The following is a 25,622-nucleotide window of genomic DNA, read 5'->3' as shown; positions in this document are numbered from 1 at the left end:
ACAGCCTTAGAGGCATTAAGAAAGAAGCGTCATGGCTGGTCAGATTCTTGTAATAATGTACGAGTACTGCAGAAAACTAAAAGGGTCTTCCCTCAGGTTGTCTGTACATGATACACATCTGCAAGATGAGAAGTTCCAAATAACAGTCTAACAGGATAAGACAATTTCCTAAGCCTTCTAGGAATATGGTGACCTTTCGACCCCCACATCTCATTCTTAGAAATGTTGAACAGTGTGCAAAATATGACCCGCAGGAAAAAAATAAACATTCAGAACAATGCTACTCTTTTTCTTAAACATATGTGAATATGTTGTTTTGACCTTGTGGACCTGACCGATATCCAGGCCTGTAATTGAACTCTGATGATGGGGCTGCAGGAGTATGTTGGCAGCGTGACACACATCAGGACAGACACACAGTGTACTGCTGCCAGTTACATGTTAAGAGCCAGCAGGAGAAGAGGGTGAGTCACATTAATAAAGTACAACTGTCTGCTGATAACAAAGAGATAAAGACAGTCTTACTGCTTAAAACCAGTCATTCAACACTCTGAATCTGTACTTTATTTAAAAGGTTTTATTTTTGACGTTGGACACACATGGTCGCTAAATCAGTGGATGTATTTACATTTATTTCGAAATCAAACCAATTCACTGGATATTGGTAGGGAAATGACCTGCTATGTCTTCGGATGATATTTGACTGTCACTGTAGTATCCGTGTACAATGAGTTCTTCAAGACTTGCTCTAAAGTGTGTTTTTACACTTGATACCAGAATGTGCCACTAGATGGCAGTCTATGAGAGCATATTCAGTAAATGGAGGCCCACAACAATGGCATCTTTTAAAGTATTCTTCTATTCACTTTGATGAAAGAAGTATGTATCATATTGCTGAATGTACCCTTAGGCATGGTAAAGCAGTGTGTTCAACTGTTTAAAGAGTTACCGTTCACACCCAAACCGCAGGTCATTCAAATCCAATAATCTCTTGCTTCTGTTTGGACACTCCCAGTTTGAGTCAATATACTGTACAATAGATTTTGCATGAATGCTTAGTTTCAAAGCAAATAGAACAACTGGGTTTCAAACAAACTTGAAGCAAAATATTTAATGCAATAGTGATCAGCCAAACACAGAAAATGCACTGAATGAGTTTTGTTTTCACTAAAGGAGTGTTTCATGCTCTGAATATACAGAGCCACTGTACAGCCTTCGTAACAGGTTGTAGGCTACTAATAACAACAATGATAAGGGGACGCAAAAAGAGATTTTAAGTACAAAAAGAGAGCAGATGCACGTTGCTGTTTTTACCTCACTCTTCAGCCTTGTGCTTTTTATAGTGTGGAAACTACAGTTCAACAGTGTTGTCAAAATACAGAAAATAACAAGTACAAATACTTGCAAGATTGCAGTGGCTATATCTGTTGCTATGTGTAGTCAGCTGATTTTTGTTTCATGAAAAGAGAACCCTTCAATGGCGCAACTATCCACCTTTCTTTCCTTTTAAGATCCTTGAAGGGTTTTGACAGCATTTTACCATGACAACAGCTAGATTCAGTCCTGTTTAGTTGCAAATAGCATCAATTTTAATCCACAAATGCAGAGCTTCTTAAGTTTATCTATACAGGAAAATACATTTTTAACATAATTTGTCTCCTGTCTGCCCGGTTCTTGAAATATTTTTTTCAAAAAAGAATGCATTTCATATAAAATACCCATGGCTGCATTCAAGGCACACGTGTATCGAAACTCAAAGATGCTCATCACAAAAGCGTGAAAACACATTTACTGTGCAAACGCAGAAACAAACACAAAGGCATTCCCTCACAAACACACACAGGGAACAATATCATTTAAAACATGAACGAAGACTTATGTGCAGGTATAGTAAACAGAGAGGAAAACTGCGTGGAGCGTATTTTAAAGCTGTGGCAATCTGTTTATAGAGAATGTTTGTTATTTCTCTGATCCACTTCTCAACAATGCCTCAGGGATTGAGCCTAAACAGGCGTAGTTGATGCTTTCGTATGTATGGCCTTTATGCAAATGCAATGGTGACAGTGAGCAAAAACCTTTGATCTGGGCTTCTTTGTGGCCTTAACAGTTGAAGCAGCAGAAGCATCATGAATCTGACGAAGGAATGCAGTGTTGAAATTGTGAATAGAATCAGGGTAACCGGATAACTTTGCTTCTGTTGTAAATTAAGAGCTCATATTGCCTCCTGCCTTAGAAACCCTACATTATCATGAGGTCAATGACTGTATCTGCAAATAAATTGGCTTTGACAACACTGCAAAACAAGTTGTTAGATGGTGAGCTAACACACAGAGATTCTCCCCAAATAAAGAATTATAAAGCTTTTTGTAAGTGTGATGAGATGATGAGCAGTCGTAATAACAGGGTCTTCACCTAAAGCCATTCCTTTCTACTCATAGTCCCTGCCTGGATCATAATGTAAAAAAAATGAGCAAATTAATCCAGTAATTGTCTCTTAGTTTACTGGTTCATAAAAATTGAATGTGTTTTGAACAATAGCCACTTAAGTGAATCTGTTTTAGTGTTCCCTCTGGTTCTGCCAAGGTGGCAAAGCAGGCAAATAAAAACATCTTTATCCAACAAATCTGGGAACAAACTGCACGCTCTCAAAACTGATTTGAATGACCAAAAGGTTTCATTTAGTTAAGACTTTACCATCTGTTTTCATGTAGGTGTTTGTTTAGACACTATTTGGGAGATATTTGTCCTTTTGTTCAGGATTTTATAATTCATTGTCTGCTATGCTTTGGCGCAAAATGCCAAACATGAAACAAACGTAGAACAATGCACGCTACACCAAACTCTACAAAATTAGTTTAGAATTACATTTACACATTTGGTGTTTTGTTGGAAAATAGATAGAGACAGGGTGTGGTCTCTATGCTGCTCTCATTCAGCCCCTATAAAAAAACTGAAAACTTTATCTCTGTTCAGATATAAGTTTCACTTCAGAATTATCCAGCTGAAACAATTGCAAACAAGATTTTACCCATGCACAACATAACATAATTTGTATCCAAAAATGTCATAAATGATCACAAACGCAAACACAACTAGCTGGAGTGAAAAAGTTTATTTTATTTGTCCTGTGTCAAGGTAAATACAGAAAAAGCTCCTGGTGTGATTTATTAAGCAATATGCCCTCGTTCTCGGGTGACTCATCCTTTGATTTTCATTTCTAAAGATGCCATTTTAAAAACGGATGCTATAGAAACAGACAGAGGCTTCGGCTTTAAAGGAGGGGATAATGCCATCTGGATTTATAAACAAACCAAACTCTGATCTTAAGCAGATTTACTGAGAGGTAATACCCGGGGTATACAGACACATGTCAGCAACAATACATCTGTTAAATCATGCGTGTTGCCAGGTAAATGTTGAGGTGGAGGGAATAACTTTGCAGCCTGTGACAGAGATATTAGTTATGATGGCTCTTTAGTACGACTGCTGGCCCATGGGTGTGAAAAGCTTATCCCACAACTCCACCTTCATCACAGCGTTACCCAGAGGGCTCATGGTGGCCTTGACATCTAGATATTTTCCCACGTAATTGATACCTGACCCAGTGGACTCCTCCCTGACAAACCCGTGCTCATGCTGTTTTTTCTCATAGTACATTTGTTTGTATAACTCCTTATCACAGATTTGGCCCTTTTTATAGAGGCCCACTGCGAACCAGTTCTTGTACAGGTTGTAGTCCCATGGAACCGAGAACATGATGGCCAGCGTCTCGATGTAGTCGTTCTGTGACCTCTCGAACAGGTCGTAGGTCATCACACCAATTGCACCGGTCGCTTTGCCGCCCGACTTAGAGAAAGTGCACACTTCTGTCTTTAGAGGGCGCACTGTAGGTTGGGGTGGGTTGTATGTCTCCCCATTCTCAAGGAACACCCTATAAGCAGCACATACAACAGACACGTATTACACATAGTCTTTTGGATCTATAACATACTTTTCAAACAAGTCTTTGAATTCATGAGAAAATATCAGGACTTACCTTGGTTTGATGAGGCAGTAGTTGTTAGTGACGTTTGAGATTTCAATGGTAACACTTCTCTTGCTGTGCACATCGGCCGCTACAGCTTCAGCTGACTCCATTATGTTGGAATGGGTGTGAGATCTGCTTGTGAAGCAAAGGTAATTTAGGTGTAAGACAAATGAAATAAACAACATCCCAGCTGTGAATAACACTCCCCTCCAACCAGGAGGATCACACTTACTAAATATCAAATATCTTCCTGACCGCTGTTTTGCACCTAAACTGGCATGGGCGTGTGAAATCTAAACTCAGAGGCTAATGATATTTCAAAAACATTTGTGAAGAATCTGAATATAGCTGCAGACTGTCTATGTTATTACCACTTAAATTATAGCACTGAGTAGCATGCAATAATGAAGTTAGAGTGAAAACTGTGGAGAAAATGATCGGCCCTTTTATCAACAGGTTGATAAAAGGGCCGATCATTTTCTCCATTTGTTTGATGTGTATCTTAATACACATCAAACAAATGCCCCTTCAGGCTTCTGAATGCCTCTACAAATTGCTTTTGTATTAATCTAATAAGTCATTTTCTGTACTGCGTCAAATCAAAGGGCTTTCCAAAAATGAAATAACTGACTTACCTGCTGTTGATGCTCCTAAGTCCGTAAATGCAAAAGGTTACCTGGAAGGGAGTTGCCCGAAGTTTTTTTTCTTTTCCTACAAGGACATATTCCATCCCCCAGCAAACCCTCCCACTTGTAACACAATACAACTTGGAAAGCAACCGCCCTCTTCCAACACATTTCTTTGGAAATACTCCTGTGTTTTTGCCTGTGAGATGAAACTGCCACACCTTAGTTTGTTGAAAAGTTTCCAGCAGTTTCCTGGATCCCAAACCTGTTTTGTAAGCCGGGATCATTAACTCAGCATATCCATTTTCTCCAACAGAAATGCTGCTACATGGACTGAGGTGGTTTGGTAATCTCAGTGGAATGGTGCAAAACAGACAAAAGCAAACTGAACAAGTTGAAACAGACATCTCTGAAAGAAAGGGTTGTCACTATAATTCTCTTTTGAGGGGCTATGCTTATATTTTGTTTTGTTATAGTTGTAATTTCTAGTACCTTAGGGGTGCCGGGTCAGACTGGCACCAGTGGAAATGTGGCACCATTTAAACAGTAACATACAACTTCATATTTTCATCTGGTATCTCAAAATACATTCCTGGTCAGAAATGAAGTTTTTTCTGGACATCCTACAGTGGGTCAGACCCCGGTTATTAACCAGTTTTGTGTTTTTTTTCAACACAATAACCACTAGAAAAGATGGAGAGTGTCAAAGCCAGTGAAGAGCAGTATTGTTATCATGCCAATTAAAAAACCCTCTAAGCAGATATTCCATCTGTTGCCACTCATTAGAATGAGATGGATCCAGCGTCGACATTAAAGAATGATTATTGTTCATCAGTAATAATGAAAGCACACTGAGTGAGAACATATCCCACACAACACAGGCATTGGGTGTAAATGTTTTATTATCATAATCAGATAAAAAGGGAGAGTACAATATACATAAACCCAAGAAGTAAGCTAATGGAGAATGAGCTGGCTGTCAGATATTGATAGCTTTCAGTGGACACAAATAGAATATGACAGCAAAATCAGTCTTCCTCTCCCTTCTATGTTTCTATGGATGTCACATGAAGCAAATCAAATGAAGTTTATTTATTATGTTACAAAGCACAAAACTAATGACCCATTTTATCATAGAGCTCCAGTTTAACAATTGCTTTGCCAATAGCAGACATTGTAGCCCTCAAATCAACATATGTAGCATGGTACTCCAGCCCACAGCCGTGTGTCTCTGAGCGGACAAACTTAGTGAGGTCTTTCCCATCGTACAGCATGTTGTACAGCTGCTTGTCGCAGGCATGGGATTGTTCAACCATGCCCACGGCCAGCCGGTTCTTATACAGGTTATGGTCAAAGGGCACAGAGAACATGACGGCCATGCGCTCTGAGCAAACCCGGCTCTGCATATGGAACAGGTCATAGGTCAGCAGGCCGACGGAGCCCGTGGCAGTGTTGTCGTCCTTGGTGAAGGAACACACTTCGGTCTTTCCAGTCCGGACCGTAGGCTGGGGCGGGTGCTGACAGAATCCACTCGACATGTATACCCTACACAAAAGAGCCAGAGACAACCCTTACAATCAAGATAACTTACATGTCACTCTTACAAGACTTTTGATGAAAAACAAGAGTTTGGCAAGTTCTTTGGACATTGTCAGTGTACTTTTCAAGTGTTGGGCTTTCCAGGGTCCCTGGAAATATATGTTGATGGATGGAGTGTGACTGTGCCAGTACTGCTGTGGACTTCTAAGCAACAGTGAGTGTACCTGCATGCAATGTGCAATGAGGCGTTGTGTGTCACTGCATGATGGATAGGTGGATGTTCTCAGCAAAGTGATGTCACACATGAAAACCACCCATCCAAGATATGGTCTGTCCTGCCTCAGCTAGATAAATGTGGAGGTATGGTAGGAATTCCAATAGATATGGGTCGTTTCTGTATTTTATTGTTTTGTTTTATTTATTTCCTTTTGTTAGCAGAAGTGGAAGAAACAGGCAGAGACCCCATGTGGTTCATTGACAGTTTAACTCTACTTTAAATTAAGTACAATAAAAGTACATTGAATTAACATTGACTTTTAATGCTGTTTCTATGACTTCTGGAGAGAAAAAGTTGTGGATACTACACTTCCGAAAGCATTGCATGCTAATAGTATCAAGATGCTAATCTGGAGCTATAATCAGGCATTGCGATCTTAAAGCACTTCAAAGCAAGTTAGTAAATCTTTTGAAAATGAATACTTCTCCCTGAAATCAAACCTCTCCCCAAACTTGAGTAATCTAACAGGCCATGATACTAGTGCAAACAACTATGTGGATTCAAGTGACTCATAGATTGAGCTTTTGATAAACTGACATTTTCATCACATTATCATTGGATGTATGAGGACATTTATTCATTTTTATTTTTCCAGTAAAATAATTGTGCCTGAATTAATCATTTTCATAGGTATGTGAAAACAGTTACAGACTTACTTGGGGTTGATGAGGCAGTATCCAGCGCTGAGGTTGGAGATTTCTATGGTGCAGTTTCTGTTGGTGGTGAGAGTGGCTGACACAGCTTCTGCCGTTTCTGTCATCTTGGCTGCAAAAGGAACGGGATGGAAAGCTTAGAACAGTATATCTGCAAAGAGGTCACCCTCAGGCAGGAAATGTGGAGGAAGTGGATACTTCTCTTTTGTTTAAGGAAGGTGAAGGAAGGTCGGAAAAAAATGCATATTTTAAAGCCAAATCAAGATGTTCCTTCTTCAATAACACAACTCCTGAAAACGATTTATCCGTACATATTCTTTAGTCTGTGTTTACAAATATTAATAAAGCTTATATGAGAACTGTTGTTATTTAAGAGACAAAGACATAGTTCACACTTAATTTATTATCTTGCTATAAGTAGGAGTAATGACAGTATATTCACCTTTTGGAGTTAACACACGAGTCGTGCTAGGCAGCGTCAAGTTTCCTTTTTCACAGATCCAGCAGAGAGGTGGAGAGTGTCTCCCTTGTGTGATTACACCTCTACAAAGCTTGTTCCAACACAAGCACAGGCGTGTCCACCGAGGAGTGAGCAAACACCATCCCTTATGGTAAATGATATCTTAATAAGAGACACTCGGGGCACCTTATAATATCCCACCATCACACTATAAAGTAAACATCATAAATAATTTTAATGAGGGGAGCCATCAAACTAATTCATGTATTTATTAGACAGCATCTGTGTCAGCAATGTTTGCCTTCACAGCAGACATGGGTGGTATTGATATTATTTTTGTATGTTGAGGCTTGAGGTGATTTTAAAGAAAATGCGTACCTAATGCAGCACATTTTGTGAAAGCTTATCATATTATCTACTCCGTAGTTTAAAATGTTTTAAATAGTTTTTCTTTAGTTCTTTTAAAATTGTAATTCATTTTAATTTGCTAATCTTTTCAAAGATATGTCCTTTTTGCCTTTGTTGGACCCTTTGCAGCTCAAACAAAGAACCTTATGGAACATTTCACGCTGTGACTGGCTTAGAATGTAGTCACTATTCCCCAAACATTGCTCAACTGATTACTTTTTTGCAGGTGAAGGCTTGCAACTTTTTCCTGTGGGAACCTAACTACACCAGTCACACATTTCAACACACTGTCTGACTCCTATATCACTACATATTTTACTCCCACAGCAGTGTGGGGCAGAAGAGGAGACACTCCCTTCTAACATGTAGGAACAATAACAATGTATTATATAACACAGCATTGTACTATGCGGTGTTGTATTTATCCGTAAGATTATACAGACTGAGGGTCTGCTCAATTAAGTATGTTTTGCAAACTTAGTCTGTTTCGAGAGGTATTCATTATTCCACCAGCCAGCTCAAGTTATATTATGGCAGCTGTTCTATATCATACATCAGGCGCCTGGAACTAGATTTAAATCCTTCAACTCCAATGCTTGAAGTCACCAGATGGCACCAAATATGCATTTGCAAAAAGACATTTGCACTACATAGACTTTTTCAGTTAATGTTTGCTTTCTGATGGTTAGCCAGTGACCATGGCAGAAAGTCTTTGACAAACATTACATATTCAGCATGCCCGTCATTATGTCCTGTGAAAAGGGCAAGGCTGCATTCAAATAGTCGTATAGGTGCAATACTTAATATAATATATATAATAATAATACAAAATATAATGCTATAAGTATAAATAGAAAGAATGAAATAAAGTTGGTCTAGAATTACATTTTATGCTGAAATTCATTTTTTTTGTATCTTCAAAATTAGAAATCTTGACAATCTGTTCAATCCAAGAAAAAAGATTAAGCCCCAACTTCCCATGGCACATCAAACCAAAGAACCACTAGTCTTAGAAATACACTTCAAAGATTTTAAAATGCAACAAACAAAACAACCAAAACTTCTATTTACTACAATAATTTGACAGCCATTGTCGTGCAACACAACATTATTTATTCAGTAACACATTATCAATGGATCTGTCAGAATGGATTTAATGTTCCTCCATATTTGATTTAGCAGGTGAGTTAAGTTGAATCACTTCGAAGAGTTATCTATGCAGTTTCTGAGCGCAGTCTGTAAGAGGCAATTAAGAAGGTGACAATACGCAAGTCAGTCATTTTTATTCATAGGTTATGCTTTTAAAGATAACCATTTATGGTGACAAAGATAAATGTATGCTTAACATGAAACCATGTTCAATAATGGTGGCTTTAGTATCAGTATCTTAACCTCTGCATGTCATTCAAGTGACTTTTTGTATGTTGGACATTTTCCGGTCGAATTCCTATATGAGATGTTCATATCTGACAGATCTAAGTTGAAGCTGAACAAAAACAACCCTAATTATTACTGAGAACTCTGTTCCCATTAGCTTGCTTGTTTACTCGTTTGTGTGTTCAGCCTTAATTAAACTGTAAAGTGAAATGTTATGTCAGCATGTTGTCACCAGAAATTTCTCTACCACACTGAAAACAGCTGAGCAATGGAAGTTCATTTGCGGCAAGACCTTGATGACATTAAAATGTTTTTGTTGGCTTTAGAGTCACTATGTGTGACAATCAAAGGCTTGAACCCGCAAGCCCACTTTGTGATTAGGGCCATGTTAAGCTTAAAGGTTGCAATAGGAAGTACGGAGGACAAAGGTCAGCGAAAAGGTAATCAGCACTAAGGATGAAACAAGACACCGGGCAGCATTTGGCAAGGAAAAAAGCAACGGTCACGACAGTCGCTCATCCATGTGCTCTGTCAGTTAGCAAACTTGTAGCTTAGCTTAGCTGCTGACAGCACAACCATTTAATAGTTCAATCGTTTTAAAGAAACATCATCTCCTGTCTCATCTGCAAACCATTCCTCTGTCGTCAAACACGTTTTGAAACAGAGGAGGTTAAATGAAGGTGAACCGAGCCCCACATCTAACCTCCCTGTCCCCTGAAAGGTCAGCACTGTCAGGGCTGCTTGCTATTTGTCAGTGGCCCGATGATTCTATTGGAATTGAAAGTGCCACAAAATGTCTCCGTTATAAATCCTGGGTTGCCATCAAATGGCCTCTTTTGCTTAGGAAAGTTCCCAACTGAGTGAAATGACCCGGAATGATCCATGTGTGGGAAGAGCTGGTTGAATTCTCCAATTGCAAAGGAAAAGGTGCTTCAATGTTTCCATTATATCTTTAGGAAATAAGTTTCTTTAGGACGTGAGATAGCCTAGTGCAAGTGCAGTCAGATTCTCTTAAAAACGCAGTTTTGTTTACCAAGTCCTGATTAATTGTCCTTCATATTTTATCCTGACATCATCATGCCCTTCAACAAATGCAAGTATAAGTGTTAAGCTAAAGCACTTTTTGATTGTTTGACTGCACGCCTAGTTTGACCAGCCTTTAGGATCTTACTTGTATGCAGATAAGTAGGTGTGCAGACAATTGATGTACTGTATTATTATGATGTATCAGGTGACACACTAGGGACACCTGGTGGGCAGGTATGGAATAGCATGTCTGAAATAGCAGGAGTTAAATGAATCACTCTTTTAGAATCAGATGAAGAGGAGCTGCAGGGACGAGGAGAAAGAGCAGCTGTTGCCATGACTCTATCAGTAAACAATCCACAAATGATTATGGTGGCGTGTCACAATATGTGTAGAAATATGAGACTGTCAGGTTTCTAATCTGGTTTAATATATTTTTCCTCAGATCAGGTGCACAAGGTTGGAGCCTCAAACGAAAACAAGAGCCTCTTCCACTCATTTGTATAGGGGAAGTTAAACATATCAATATACCATCATTATATTTGAGAGCACATAAGGGGATCATTTGCAGCCACACTGAGTCATAGCAGGAAATTCACTCCTGAATGTACAGCATATAAAACAATAAAACATACAAATCCACCACAATTCCTGCTTATTCTTCGTGGCAGCATAATTAAGAAGTCTGATATTCATGAATGATTTTACATTTGAGTAAGCGACAACTTTATGAGTTGTTACAGTATGTATGTAGTCTCCAATATGTGCTTTTGTTTTCGCGTGTCTGCCTCCAAGCTATTGTCCATTATCACACACACAGTCAAGCCTTGTCATCCAATGCTTGATGGCTGATTTTCTTTTGACCTTTTCCCAGAAACACTCTTTCACTTCCAAATGTGTTATCGACATTACGGAGCTCTGGGAAGGAGAATTGGCCACTCAGGACGTGAGGAAACAAACATGATCGTAAATTGTTCCCCCGGTGCTAGCTTAGGCAGATGTGACCAGTTTCGTATTGATATTACTTTCTACTACAGCAGGAATAAGTCCTTATATTTTGCTGCTATTTTATAGTCTGGAGATAAATCATTGCAAAAAGTTTACATGGTGACCCTTTTTTTGTATTAAAGGTGTAATTGCTTATTAAATCCTAAAAATGTAGATAAGAAAACACTAGTTTTGCTTTTGGTAAACACTAACACCTAATGATTTATGGACACATTCATTTTCCATCCTATTCAAGTCTGCATATGAAGTGAACCACTTTGCTGCTCTGGTGATGTGTAGCTTAAGTGGCATCTCTCTCTCTCAAAACACACTCTGGTTTTGTTTTAATCTCTCTATTTATGCTGTTATACATGATGATAATTGTTATTAGATGTGTAATGCAGAGCTTTTACCTTTTAGACCATTTATTTTATTAAACAATAGCCTGGCTTTATAATTATTTCATTCATATTGTAAAATGTATTAATGAAAATCCTCTGTTAGTTTCTGAAGCTCCTATTCTGTCACAAATATTTTCAGAACATTTTTTTATTTTATTAATAGTTATGTCCAATAAACGCTAGAACATGGACAAAGCATGAACATACTGTATGTAGGACACTCAAACACAAAACAGGTTTTTCTTGATTTGTTCTTGTTAAGAATATATTTGTTTACCAATTTTGAGTTATTTTAATACTATTTGCATAATGGTATGAAAAGAACATTGCTGATGAAAAGGGCAAGTCACTGTGGATTATTCTTTTCTGGAATGCCTTAACAACATATTTTGTTCCAAAGATTTGAGGTAGAAATTGCAAAGTCAGTCAATATAAGAATGTGTAAAATGTAATGATGTTAATATAATAAAAATGTTTAAATTATTGATAAGGATATTATTTATCTTTCCATAAAAGAGGTTGCACTGTACTGTTTGTTCATCGACACTATAATGTAGTCACACGCATAAGTATATTTAAAGTTTCCAATTAAAACGTATTCTATTTTTTGCTATTGCCTTTGTCATCGGCTCATACACCAGCCTCTACCATTTGGGTTTGACTTTTTTAAATTGGCAAATAAAAGACACCTATACAGTAAGTCTATGTTATTAAGCACATCAAGAGAAGAAATATGTACCTACAACAATCATTTATGATCCAATTAAAGTACCGATGATGTGATTAGTTTTCTAAAGTCCTGGAGTTGAACTGTGTTAGAACGCAAGGGGACATGTTCTTTTAAAATAAATCGATTTAAATTGTGTTTTATTTAGGGGTATTCTGAGTTGATTAGATTTCAAAACTGCGCTGCGTTCTTATATGCCTCAGTCTGCAGTCTCAGTCTGCATTTAACCTGAAGTAGATTGATGAGAAACGTATGGAAAGGTTTGAATTCAAACTCTGTAATAGGTTATTTTCTGACCAGGAATAAAATAATATGCACTAACCTCACCACCTTCAAAAAACGTACAAAAACTCACCTCTTCAAACTTTTAAATTGTGATTGTTGTTTTATTGCTCAATTTTAATGTGATTTTTACTATATTTAATTGTTGTCCTTTTTTTTTAATGACCTCTGTAAAGCGACTTTGAGCACCTGTAAAAGCGCTTACAAAATACATGTATTATTACTATTATTAATATATTTTAATACAAATGTATATTGATTGATGAATGTAAACAAACAAGCAAGCAAAAAAACTGATCAAATGATTTGTGTGCTTAAAAATGATTTCCTTTGCATTGCACATTTAACAGCGGATCACTTTACCATGTGAACATTTGAGCAGGTTCATTTGAGTTTAAACCATATCAGAGAGCCTTAAAACAATCAGGAGAGAAACCAATTTCATTAAATTGGATGCTTTCATTTATTTCCTACATACACAAGATGACCCCTTTAGATTATTTGATGAATCCCTGCGTGCTTGGACACACTCGACACAATTCATGTATCAAGGCACCATTGCTCAGGATTTTCTATGATGTGCTGCCTTTTACAATTTCTCAAAAGTAACATTCCAAACAATCAGTTAAGCTAGATCCAATCAGTGAATATGAATACCCCCTTTTTATACATGACATTACCGTCACATAAACTCTTACAATTTCATCCGCCTTGAGAATGGGAGATTCTGATTAATCCCTTCAGTCATCAGAATGGTCTTCAAAGGTAAAGGTTCTCAAACGTGGGGTAATGGGCGGGGGGGAAGCGGAGGGGGATTATGCAAACTTCACAGTGATTAATTTTGGCCTGAGACGTATCTCCACTGATGGTAGCCGGGAGAGGAGCGTATTGATTGATTGCTGCAGGGGGCGCGAGGTTCTGCACATTTACTTTTTGATAAATAGGCTGTCAGGGACACGAACAACCAAATATGGCTCCGTAAATGAATGTTTAAGCGATTATGGTATAAGTGTAAATATTACACATCCATTAAGGAGGATTACATTTGGTGCCACTTTGAAGAGGAGGGGGAAATAAAAAGGACAAGCCTCCAGAATATCCCATAGCAGTTTTCATTTCTCCATACACCTCCTGGAGAAATGTGGTTTTAATCTGCATGTATAATGTTTTAGAATTCTAAATAGGAAAGTCCTTGACATTAATCTGTGTGTCCTGCGAGTGTCTGGGTATGCATGCGCGTGCAAGAGTGTATTTTTTGTGGAGGCTGGTGTGTGTTTTCAAGAGGGCAAGGACTGAAGATGGGGGCTTTAAGTTGACAGAGCATGCCAGTGCATCCGCTCCCACATATTAGCACGGGATAAAACGCATCCTGGGTGTTACACTGGAGGTGAGAGAGGAAATAAACGCTTGCTTCTAAGAAGATTTGTGCTCATCGTGGATTAATTCTCCCCCCTAAGAAAAATCAATAGCCATGTGTGCAATAGGAATACGTTTGTGCCACCTCCTGGGAACCAGGGAGTGAAAACACAGCTCAGAAGGTTTAGACAATACACATCAAAATGACTAAAAGCCAACCAGCAGCAAAACCGGTTGGGAAGCTCATTTGGAAGAGCTGCTAGTAATTAAGGACTCTCTCTTTGTCTGTCAGTGTCGTCTCCATCCCACAGCTCAATTTGAATTAAATGACTTTTTCCAAAATAGCACCCTTTAACTTTTGAAGCTTCAGCATCCGATCACTCAAAAATATTCAGCATATTCATCATTGTTCAAGTAAATTTACATCTCATTTTTGTCCACCAGCAGCTCACACACACTGACTCCAGCACAACAAAAGACAGCACTTAAATACACAGAGGAATCAAACACAGGTGAGGGAAAACAATTAGACACAGGTGAGGGGGGAGGGACAAACCAGGGCCCCAGGTGCCCACAATCACCCGGCCCAAAGCCATCAGTCCATAGTGACGCAGTTCCCTGCGTCACATTTCCTTCCTCCTCTCCTCCCCAGGAAGCACAGTTTCCTATAGTCTCGGGACCACCAGCCAGCCACCCGGCCCCAACGCCGCCATCCGGAAGCTGCTCTGTCCCGTTGCGAGGCGTTGGTCTGCCCCTACTCCAACCCAGGTTCCGTCGACCCCTCGTGGGTCCGCTAGCTAGTCCGTTAGTTCGTCCGTTAGCTACTCCGGTAGCTCGTCCGTTAGCTACTCCGTTAGCTCGTCCTTTAGCTACTCCGGTAGCTCGTCCGTTCTGTTTCTCAGCTCGTGCTGCCTGTCTCTCGTCTCCTGCTGCCTCAGCAGCCGTGGCCCCCTGTTCAGTTCCAGGCACAGCCACCCCCAGCCGCGGTTCCTCTCCTTGTTCCCTCTTCTTTCCTCCCATAATTCTCCTTACTTGGTCAGATCCCACTTCTGACACCATTTGTGAGACTGACCGTTGAGCGACCCGACCAAGCAAGGAGGCAGAGGCAGAGAATCCAAAAATATAACCCGACGGGGCATTTATTAAATGATCAACCCAATGTTAGATCACACACAATGACACAGCCACAATAAACTGCTCACGTGCCCAGCCTGTGGCCACCAGCAGCTCACACACACTGACTCCAGCACAACAAAAGACAGCACTTAAATACACAGAGGAATCAAACTCAGGTGAGGGAAAACAATTAGACACAGGTGAGGGGGGAGGGACAACCCAGGGCCCCAGTTGCGCACAATCACCCGGCCCAAAGCCATCAGTCCATACTGACGCAGTTCCCTGCGTCACAGCAGAGTTTACCAAACATTTCCATATCCCCAGACAGAGCGTCCTCATCCACGCATTGACTAAATGATAAACACCAGGGCCTCTGTTTGCCACTGATCTTCTGAAGAGAAGACAGACAGGAGATCAATAAGCTCCCCCCCCTCCATCCCATCTGTAGGCATCGGCTTTTCTTCTGTTCACTCTCCCCCTCACCCAACCCCTTCTCTTTCCCCAAAACATCACTCTGTCATCACATTCTCCCTCGATCCTCTGCCTTTCACTCACACACCCACAACCCTGTAACGCCCCCACCTTCCTCTGCTCCGTCCTGCTTTATAAGAAATATAATCCCATTGATCCAAAACCCGATGGGAAGCGTTGATCTGTAAACAGACGAGTGCTCAATAAGAGATGTCCAGTCCTCTGGAGAGGAGGTGAGGGGGGGTGCGCTAGCTGCAGCTGGTACTGGAGAGGTGTGCTTATGAGAACGGCTGCTGTGAGAGGAGAGAAGGTGGTGCAGGGGCCTTAGTATCTGTGTGTCTTGGCATCATTTATCAGTTTTATTACTTTTTCTTGTCTGGTTGCTGGCTGCCATCGCCCCTCACCTGGCCCTGCTGTTCTCCGTAAACCTCCCTCCCTCCTTCCCCTCCCTCTCGCAGCCTCACTTCCATCACATGTTCTACCCATGCGATTAAAAGCCTGCAGCTGAGGGTGAACAGATGAAAGGTGTGACATTTTGCTTTTGACTGACGATGAATTCAGAGTGACGGGCCGGACAGACGCATCCAGGCACGGATATGGATTGATTTTTTCCCCCCCTTATGTTCCCAGACTCTCCCCCGACCCCTCCTCTTGCTTCCCCTGCAGTCTTACTTTGCATCTACCTGAGGTGAGGGGGCCTAGCTGTGAGGGAGTGTGCCCCACACCCCACCTCATCCTAAATCATTACTTGACAGTTTAAAAGGGCACAAAGCAATGGATGGCTTTTTCTCTCTGTGTTTCCATGGTTATTTTCTTTCTCTTAACCCTTTCTCTTTTGTGGCTTTGATTAAGTGAGTGGGTATATCTGTACTTACGCTGCTTCTGTGTGTCAAGGTCATTTGTCACTGAGAGTGTGAGGCACACGCTCTCGAGCCAGATGGAGGGTTTTTTTCTGGTTGATGTGTGAGAGGGGATAAATTAGGATTGTTTTTCGCCGTTACATTTTTAGTACAGTCAAGGGTGTCATTTCGGTCCCATCCTCGTCCGATACACGATTTACATCTTCCATCTAAACTGAACTTGTGTTAACCTGGACCCTCTATAGCTACAGGTGGGGGGTTTCTCTGCAGTAATGGCTTTTTGTGGTCAGGTTATTGATTTAAAGCATCCCCAGCTTTAGAAGACGCTGCAAAGAGTTACTTGCCTGGTCAGAAACCTGAAACATTCGGGAATGACCATACAAGGCTGGTGAATAAGGCTGACATCGAAGTGAGGCAAAACTTTAAAAATAAATCTAAAATCCTCTGAACTCGAAAACGAATATAAAGTGTGCATTAACATTTTATTTTCTGATTTAATTTGTGTTTCAAAGGGGCCCTATTATTCTTTCTGGGGTTTTCCCTTTCGTGTGTTGTATAGGTTTTTGTGCCTGTACATGTTCTACATAACTAGGTAATACTCACAGTTCTATTTGGTAGCGCTCCTACACATTGTACGTGATAGGCTATGGGTCAGGACATCTCTAAGAGGTTGACCAATCACAACAGAGCCGGCCAGCTAAAAAAAACATGCATAGTAGATACAAAACATACAGTAATAGCTACTATTACTTTAACTACAAAACGCAATTTGATTAACACATTAAGTCCTTTTTACGAATAAGACACCGACAAATTTGCAGGGAAAAAAGAGCTTGCCAGCTACACTGACCTATACTCCCATGCCTGCTCATTCATGAACTCGCCCACAGTATTGATTGGCAGAATCCACAGAACAAAGAGAGGCCTTAAGGTCAAAGGCACACTCTTGTTAATGACCTGTAAAACTGCAACAACTGTGCAGTTGAAAGGTGGCATCAATACTCATACCTTGAACTCTTCTAATAAAGGTCCTCTTACTCTTCCTTCTTAAATCCCAAACCATTCAGACATCAAATGCAGTAAGCATGTGAAACACGTGCGTGCAGAATGTACTCTGCTTCTTGAAAACATAATTTCAATGACGCAGGGGCAGCTAAAAGGAGATAAGGTACATGAGAGAAGTTCCCACATATATACAGTATGCACTCCTCGCTATATCTGCTGGACTAGAATATATTCAGCTGGTCTGGTAGAAGAGTGACAGTAAGCAGGCATGTGCAGTGCAGTGTGTATATTTTTTCTTCAAGTATGCCTTCAGCAACCCACGCATTCAGCCCAACTTTTCTTAGTAGTCGTAGTTTGGCTCGGAGCTTCTAGAAATGTCAAAAAAACACCAAACATACTGCATACACAGAGATCAGCTGGTGTCATTCTGCTCCAAAATAGCGTTAGCTGTGCTCCAAGGTGCATGTTGCGCACACTTGGAGACTTGCTGTTCCCATTTTGACCAGTGGAGTGACACAATGGGCCACAACGCTTTTTGTTTCACAATTATGCAAAAACACAATCTTTCTTGGTAAACATACAGGAGAATGTACGTTATACGAAGAACAGTATCTGTAAATTGAATTATTGTCATGTCACAAGTGGCAAGCCATCCATCAGACACCAACATCACCAGTCAGGACCATTGACCTACCAATGTTTCCAGTCAGCAATAATCAGGTTGCCTTTCTACATTCAAGCCCATTAAGCTACAGAGCCAAACACACTGTCCCACTTTCTGAGGGTAACAGAAACTAATGTCAATGTGGGCAGAGAATACCAGAAGAATATCTGCTAACAGAAGCAAAGCTTGAAGGAAGTGCTGGCAGACAAATGTGTATTACAATTAAGCATTGTTAAAACCAAGACAAATTATAATTTAATGTGAGAGGTTTATTTAACATGTGCTGTATTTATTTTTAAAAAATCACTAGAATCAAGCGCTTGTAAGTTGTCCAAGAAAGATGATCTCACATAACAGCAGAAGCCAAAGTAATAAACAGATTTCCCCCAAATCTGAGCCCAACATGGATATCTCATTATTATGGGATGTGAGCCAGCTGTAACCCGCCCTTAATGCTGTTTTATTGTGCTGTCTTGAATAATATTGTTTAATCCCATTACAAGTATGACATATTTCTGTCTCTTGCATCTTTTTATTTGAAAATGTCTTACCGGCTGTCCTGCATATGTGTGAAAATCAGTCTAGTGTTTACCTTCCGTCTATATTTGAGTGGTTTTCCTGTGTTGTGTCGTTTAAGCATACTTTTTCTGTCTTTAATCATGAAACCATCTATTTGACTCAAATAGACTACATTGGGATCAGTGCTAGAGTGCAAGCATGGGAATGCTACTGTAGCTTTGTTCACGTCATTTTCCTTTAAAACTTTTTATAATGCAAGTAGGATTTAGTGAAGCACACGTTGATTTATTTGAGCTGAGAATTAGCTGCAGTAGCTGCTGGTGTTGGCTCTGGAATTGTTGTCTAGTGTCAACACACTGTACCTAAACTTTTATTTCCCATGGTGACGTAGAATTATAATACGTCTGGTCGAATCCAGTCAAGCAAAAAAAAAACTCCATTCTCCTTGTCTTCGTTTCACATCGTCCTCAGCAGAATATCTGTGGGATACTTCTTCCTTTTTGCCATGTCATAACTTTAATAACTTCCTTGTTATTTCTCCAAAAACACTAACATCAATTTCACATGTATCAGAAATAAAACTGAGGGATTATTCCAGCATGTTTGATCTCCTTCATAGTGAAATCACCTACTTAGTCATCACCAAATGACTTCTACTGCTAGGCAGACCCCAGAGTCACTTTAGCAGGGAGACAGATGGCTGGGCCAGAAAATCATGTTTGTGCATTGCTCATACATGCGGTTGGTAAGGGTTGGAAAATATATGTTTTGTTTTTGTATTTACAACCGTCAAGCAACAATTAGGCTGGTACAGTAACGACTCTGAGCTCATTATTGCGTGTGCTTTTCTCCTGGTGACCTGAAGGATTGTAAAGCTGATGCAGATATGGTGAGGGAAGTTATTTAAATCTAAAGGCCCAGATACACCGGCCCGAAATCGGCAGTATATGGGAGTCAGGCCAAACATGAGCGTGGGCACGCCCTATTCGGAGTGGTGTGCGCCGCACCGTCGGGTCTTTTCTGCCGACCTGACGCCTTTTCTTGCGAGAACACCACCGGAAGTCGGACAAAGGGATACTCACTGATTGGCTGTTCAGCTAGCGAATCAGTGCATGAGAAGTGTTAACGGAAGTGAGGGAGGTAAACAAATGATTTAATACAAGCGTGAGTCCAAGAGCTGCTAGCTCCAGTACCTCCCGTTCGTCCTGCTCGTTCATGTTTTCAATGGACGAGAGTGAAAATGGAAAGAAAAACGCTATTTGTTGTTTGTTTATATCACGGAGTCTGTTCTTCTTTTCTGTCTTCCGGTTGTTCCGGTTGTTGCCTCTTTTGAATGATGAATACACACTACCGCCGCCTGCTGGTAAGGAGAGTTATTGCCACTCACGCATGCGCAGTTCATACGTGCTCGGCTCGGATTTGCGGTGTGTTCCAGTGCGCGAAGTCGGCAAATACGCAGGAGAGTCCGGCGACGCAACAGTCGGTGTCGGCGACTTCTCAGGTGACTGGCCGGTGTATCTGGGCTTTAACCCAGTACAGTGACTGATAATATATTGTAGCGAACCTAATAGGATGCTGAGGGTGTCACTCTGGTTGAGGTGCGGGCCTGTGATTGGGGGAGCAGACGGGGGAGGGCGGGAAGTTGTGACGTAGTCTTGGTTATAAAGTTGTGTGTGTGGGTGAGAGTTTAGTGAGAGAGTGCGTGAGTTTGAATCCACAAGCTGTTCCTGAATCTGTGATCCTAAGAAAAGAAGACTTATTAAAGCCTAATAACTAGAAGCCTGTTTCCGACTCCATCTGTGAACGTTACAATATGAAGGATTACAAACTACATCTACCAATGACGCAGAATTAATTTTACGTTGGTTTCTTATGGGCATAAATATGTCTCATAATTATTTGTGTGAACATAAAAATAATTTGTGTGTAAATATGTGATTTGTAAATGTAAAACACCATCCACAAATGCATTTAAAAGATTTGCAAACTCACAAATAAATGTGCAAGTGTAAAACGCATCTGCAAATACGCTAAATATTTTAACAAATAAAAAAAAGATCTATGAATATCTCTTTAACATTTACAACTTTCGATCAGGCATTTGTGAATCCAATTTGTATTTGTTGAACAAAAATGCGCTTGCGGATCTTAAATCTCTGCTCGTGGATCTCACATTTCTGCTTGTGGATCGTCTTTTTACACACACGGAATTTTGAGACATATTTTCCACCGGTCTCCGCTAAAATCTACTCGTGTCACTCGGTTATTTTCGGAAACCCTGTGATGGCCTGCTGATGACGAAATTTCCGCATGATTTCAAAGTAAGAGCATGATGGTTTGTTTAATGCTCTGTTTTTTTATCATAATGAACAGCGGAACGTTAGATGCATTCTTACTTCACCATAATCATAATCATGTTATAGTGATACAGTTAGTTTGTGTTAGTTTATTGGTTCAATATAACATATATCGAGCACTTTCGTTGATGTTGAAGTAGAGGCTATACGCCACTTTCGGATCCCGGGGAGAGCAGCTGGCAGCGAAGCAACCCAGATAAAACTCTTTCTTCATTGTTTTTTGTGTATTCAGTCAAGCGGGTCAAAGTTACAAAGCACTTCACATCTTATTAATCGGCCTAATTGTACCTTACCGGTGCAGTAATAAAGTAATCTGTAGAAAAGTACCGTATTAAGGTTAGCCTTCATAAGGCTACATTAAATGTTATAATATTCATTGTGTCCTTTCTACTGTATATGCATAAATTCCTGTCTATTGCTTTCATTTGTATTTAATGTTATTGTGTTTATACTTGTTTCCATACATTTCACAATTTGGGATGAATGAAGTATCTATCTATATATGATATCCATCTATCTATCTGTCCATCTATATGTCTATTTATCTGTCTGTCTGTCTGCCTTCCTATCTGCCTGCCTGCCTGCCTACCTACCTACCTACCTGCCTACCTACTAGTTGTTTTGTTTGGAAAGGTTTTGTCATTGTATTGCTCTTTACCGGCACCTGCAGAGTACAGGACTTTACATTGTACTTACAATTTTACATTGTAACTTTGACCCGCTTGACTGAATACACAACAAACAATGAAGAAAGAGTTTTATCTGGGCTGCTTTGCTGCCTGCTGCTCCCCCCGGGATCCGAAAGTTGCATATAGCCTGTACTTCAACATCAACGAAAGTGCTCGATATATGCTGTATTGAACCAATAAACTAACACAAACTAACTGTATCACTATAACATGATGATGATGATGATGATGATGATGATGATGATGATGATGATGGTGATAAAGAATGCATCTAACATTCCGCTGTTCATTATAATAAAAAAACAGAGCATTAAACAAACCATCATGCTTTTACTTTGAAATCATGCGGAAATGTCGTCATCAGCAGGCCATCACGTGGTTTCCGAAAATAACCGAGTGACACGAGTAGATTTTAGCGGAGACCGGTGGAAAATATGTCTCAAAATTCCGTGTGTGTAAAAAAGACGATCCACAAGCACAAATGTGAGATCCACGAGCAGAGATTTAAGATCCGCAAGCGCATTTTTGTTCGACAAATTTGATTCACAAATGCCTGATCGAAAGTTGTAAATGTTAAAGAGATATTCACAGATCTTTTTTTTATTTGTGAACATATTTAGCGTATTTGCAGATCCGTTTTACACTTGCACATTTATTTGTGAGTTTGCAAATCTTTTAAATGCATTTGTGGATGGTGTTTTACATTCACAAATCACATATTTACACACAAATTATTTTTATGTTCACACAAATAATTATGAGACATATTTATGCCCATAGTTTCTATACCCCTTTTCGCTTCAGACATGTTTCACTTGAGTATTACTGCAACAAATGTAAGATATATATCCAAAAGAAGGACTCAAACAGACGTGGTGGTACCTATTCTCCAGATTTAGGCTGATCGCAAAGAAGTTCCAAACCATCTGAAAAATATCTACATGGAGAAACAAATCTCATAAGTGCCTACACAATGAAACAATGTAAACTTCAAATAAATCGCCTCTATGATAATAAAGGAAATAGACTGGATTTCATGACATTTAAAATCACCCTGAATAGTAAATAATAAATGTTTACACTTTCTTTCCAGAAAACTTGAACAAAATAAAAACTTAACCTATGAATTCCTTTCTGATAGATATTGAGAGGTATCACTGGTCCTTAGCCTCTATTCACAGCTTTTGCTTTTCCTGGGTAGTAAAGATGTTCAACAAAGAACGTTAGATCCCTCGGAGGTAACCTATACACAAATGCCTGAGGCTACAGAATAAATACGCACTGCCTTTTTACTCACTCAGCTTTTGATTTCTTTGATTGTCTTCAGTCTCCACTGCACCCCTCGAAAGGCTTCTGAGCTTTAACTGAAGGACTTTGATGCTGCAGGCTTAGCTTAATTGTTTTGTTCACTTCAGAAAAATCATTAAGTGTTTGTGTGTGTTTGTGAGTGTGTGTGTGTGTGTGTGTAAGCAGACAAGCCATCTTTACAGCCAAAGGAACCTGGGGAATAATCTCAAATTGATCCATAGACATTGAGTAGAACTCCCAGGCTTCTTGGCACCTGTGCAGATGGCAGACCTTAAAATATCAGTAATGTCAGCACCTCACCTAGGTGAGAGCTCGAGAAAGTCAAGCAGAAGGCTCCATAATAAAACTCATACCAACACGTTGTCAAAAGAAGGTGAGAAAAATGTGGTGACCAGGTAGGGCAGCCATGACATCGTTCGAGATCTTTGAATGCGTTGACTGAAGTATACACAGATAATTATGTAGAATAGCTGTTAAAAATAAAATGTCATACAACATAAATATCACTATTAGTTTATGACTGTTGTCCAAATGTTTTATAGAAATGTCATTAATTGACAATTCTTGCCGATGCATGCTTGAAATGCTGCCATTACTAAAGGACATTTTACACGTTTTTTTTTATTTTTATATCACACATCTAACATATATCTAGTGTATGTACATACTTTACTAGGTTAAAGCAACCACAAAATCAAGCGGTTCTGTATGAACAATCATTTTTAAATCACAATATGTCGTTTTCGGGCCAATTTCCAATTCAGTGTTGGTAATAATCAGATAATTATGTAAAACAAATCATCTTTACCAATTATTCTCATGTGTAGCACTAGGCGTAAATGTTGGAGGAGCCTCTGTTCTCCCCTCAGCTCTGGTAGTATTGTAGTGGACGGTGCTGCAGACTAGCCCGTGTTTGACATCAGAGATACATCGTGCGGATTGTCCCCTTCCATCAGCCTCAGACACCTTACTAGCTCCCAATCCATCTTTCCCATTCAGTTCTAATAGGCAATATGTCTGTCCCTACTATCTTCACCCTTGTGATGGGCAGCTAATTAATCACAATTGTGAAGTGCTGTTTCTTAAAATTCCTTCAGCTTCCCTTCCTTTGTCCATTTGTTGGGTTTCTCTGTGGATGGCAACGTCTCTGTCAGTTAAATATTTCAATACATATGTAATGATATGCCATGACATTTTGTGCAACAATTTGTGATTCCCTGAGGAACAATACTATTAAGTTTGGTGACCCTTACATTTTTCATCATCAGGTGACACCAATCAGTCCATAATCTGTTCTTGGACAGTTCTTCGGATTACATTTTTGCGGATATGAGGTTACACATATGGTAATTACTTCCACAACCAGAGGAGGGAGGCAAACAGTGTGCACTCCTTTATTTCAGGACAGGATACGTTAAATATCACACCTACTTTTGGCATTTCTTTGACAAAACATTCTACATTACACAGTGTTGTATCTATATGCAAGGATATATTTCATCCAATTCATTATTATTTATGTGTGATTGCACAGGCAATGACGCTTTAAATGTGGAAGTAATATCTATCTGATAGACATTTGTTAAAAACCTCAGACTAAGACCCAGCAGCATGGTGTTTGTGATTTATATGAAAGTGACACAGGACAGACAGCCAGTGAAAGAAAACGAGAGGTAGAGCATGCCAAATAGAGAAAGTGATAGAGGCGGGCAGAGGGAGGGAAGAAAAAGATGGGCAGATGAAATTACACCCGCAGGTCTGTTAGCTTTAGCAGCCAGAGTCGAGCAGTGTGGTGTCCCATAACATACCCCAAGGGTCCGTGAGGGATAAAGAGTGAGTAAACCTCACATATCAAAGTTTCTTTTCTCTCACACTCCTGTTATTGCTCCTGTGCCTCTCCTTGACAGCTCTGTGATTCATTTCCTCCTGCCTGAAAGGCGGGAAATGAATAGAAAGCTTGGATATTGTCAGCCTCTAAATGGGAAAGCAGTTGCTCTGGAGACACAATGCAGGTGTAGGTGAGAATGGCGAGTTGAGTTTAAAATGCCACTCAGCCCCACTACACCGCATAGCAGCACCTGTCTCACATGGCAGAAGAGAAAATGGAGGAAGGGTTGATTGGGTGTATAACATTCACATCAGCCTGGTTTATGTTTGAGTGGGATATTCATCTCTTTGCTGTCAGACTGCAAGATACTGACACTTTGTTAAACACCTGCACTCTGGAATGAGAGGCTATTTTCACATTTGCATATAACAAAAAAGAGAAAGAGTACAAGTGACCTGAAAGTTGAACCTTTTTTGATAAAAAAACTAACTGGCAGCTGGTCAAGTGTTTTGCCTGCAAGAGAAATCTGTTGAGATCTTCAGGAGTGCATGTGGGCTGAGCATACCCACAACACCTTTGATGTTGTTGTTTAGCACTTGCTTAGATGTGCTCAGTGCTGCAAACACAAATTGTGTTTGCTCACATGCTCACACACTCAC

General features: G+C 39.9%; 3 protein-coding genes across 7 annotated transcripts in view; all 3 read right to left on the bottom strand.

The window, feature by feature from the left end:
- LOC307015161 (uncharacterized protein) overlaps window positions 1–25,622 on the bottom strand; it is a 77,269-nt gene that overhangs the window by 14,399 nt on the left and 37,248 nt on the right. The gene's annotated exons all lie outside the window — the stretch shown is intronic.
- apnl (actinoporin-like protein) lies at window positions 3,098–4,811 on the bottom strand. Of its 3 annotated transcripts, none has more exons than XM_079645095.1 (3): window positions 4,663–4,811; window positions 4,037–4,159; window positions 3,098–3,931 (listed from the first exon to the last, which is right to left on the bottom strand). In XM_079645095.1, the coding sequence occupies exons 1-3, from the start codon at window positions 4,755–4,757 to the stop codon at window positions 3,475–3,477; spliced, it is 675 nt and encodes a 224-aa protein (XP_079501221.1). In that variant the 5' UTR covers window positions 4,758–4,811; the 3' UTR covers window positions 3,098–3,474. The 3 variants fall into 3 exon arrangements, with proteins under 3 accessions (XP_079501221.1, XP_079501220.1, XP_079501222.1); XM_079645094.1 differs by having other exon boundaries at window positions 4,037–4,162; window positions 4,663–4,773; XM_079645096.1 differs by lacking the exon at window positions 4,663–4,811 and adding an exon at window positions 4,260–4,413.
- On the bottom strand, window positions 5,538–7,724 carry LOC307016060 (uncharacterized protein). Its single transcript, XM_079645097.1, has 3 exons — window positions 7,565–7,724; window positions 7,126–7,234; window positions 5,538–6,198 (listed from the first exon to the last, which is right to left on the bottom strand). Exons 2-3 carry the CDS (start codon window positions 7,227–7,229, stop codon window positions 5,769–5,771), a joined length of 534 nt encoding a protein of 177 aa, XP_079501223.1. The 5' UTR covers window positions 7,230–7,234; window positions 7,565–7,724; the 3' UTR covers window positions 5,538–5,768.

Source organism: Notothenia rossii (assembly GCF_949606895.1).
Source record: "Notothenia rossii genome assembly, chromosome: 8".
Taxonomy (NCBI): Eukaryota; Metazoa; Chordata; class Actinopteri; order Perciformes; family Nototheniidae; genus Notothenia; species Notothenia rossii.
The sequence above is the reverse complement of the archived record's forward strand: the minus strand, read 5'-3'. Positions and strand labels throughout refer to the sequence as shown.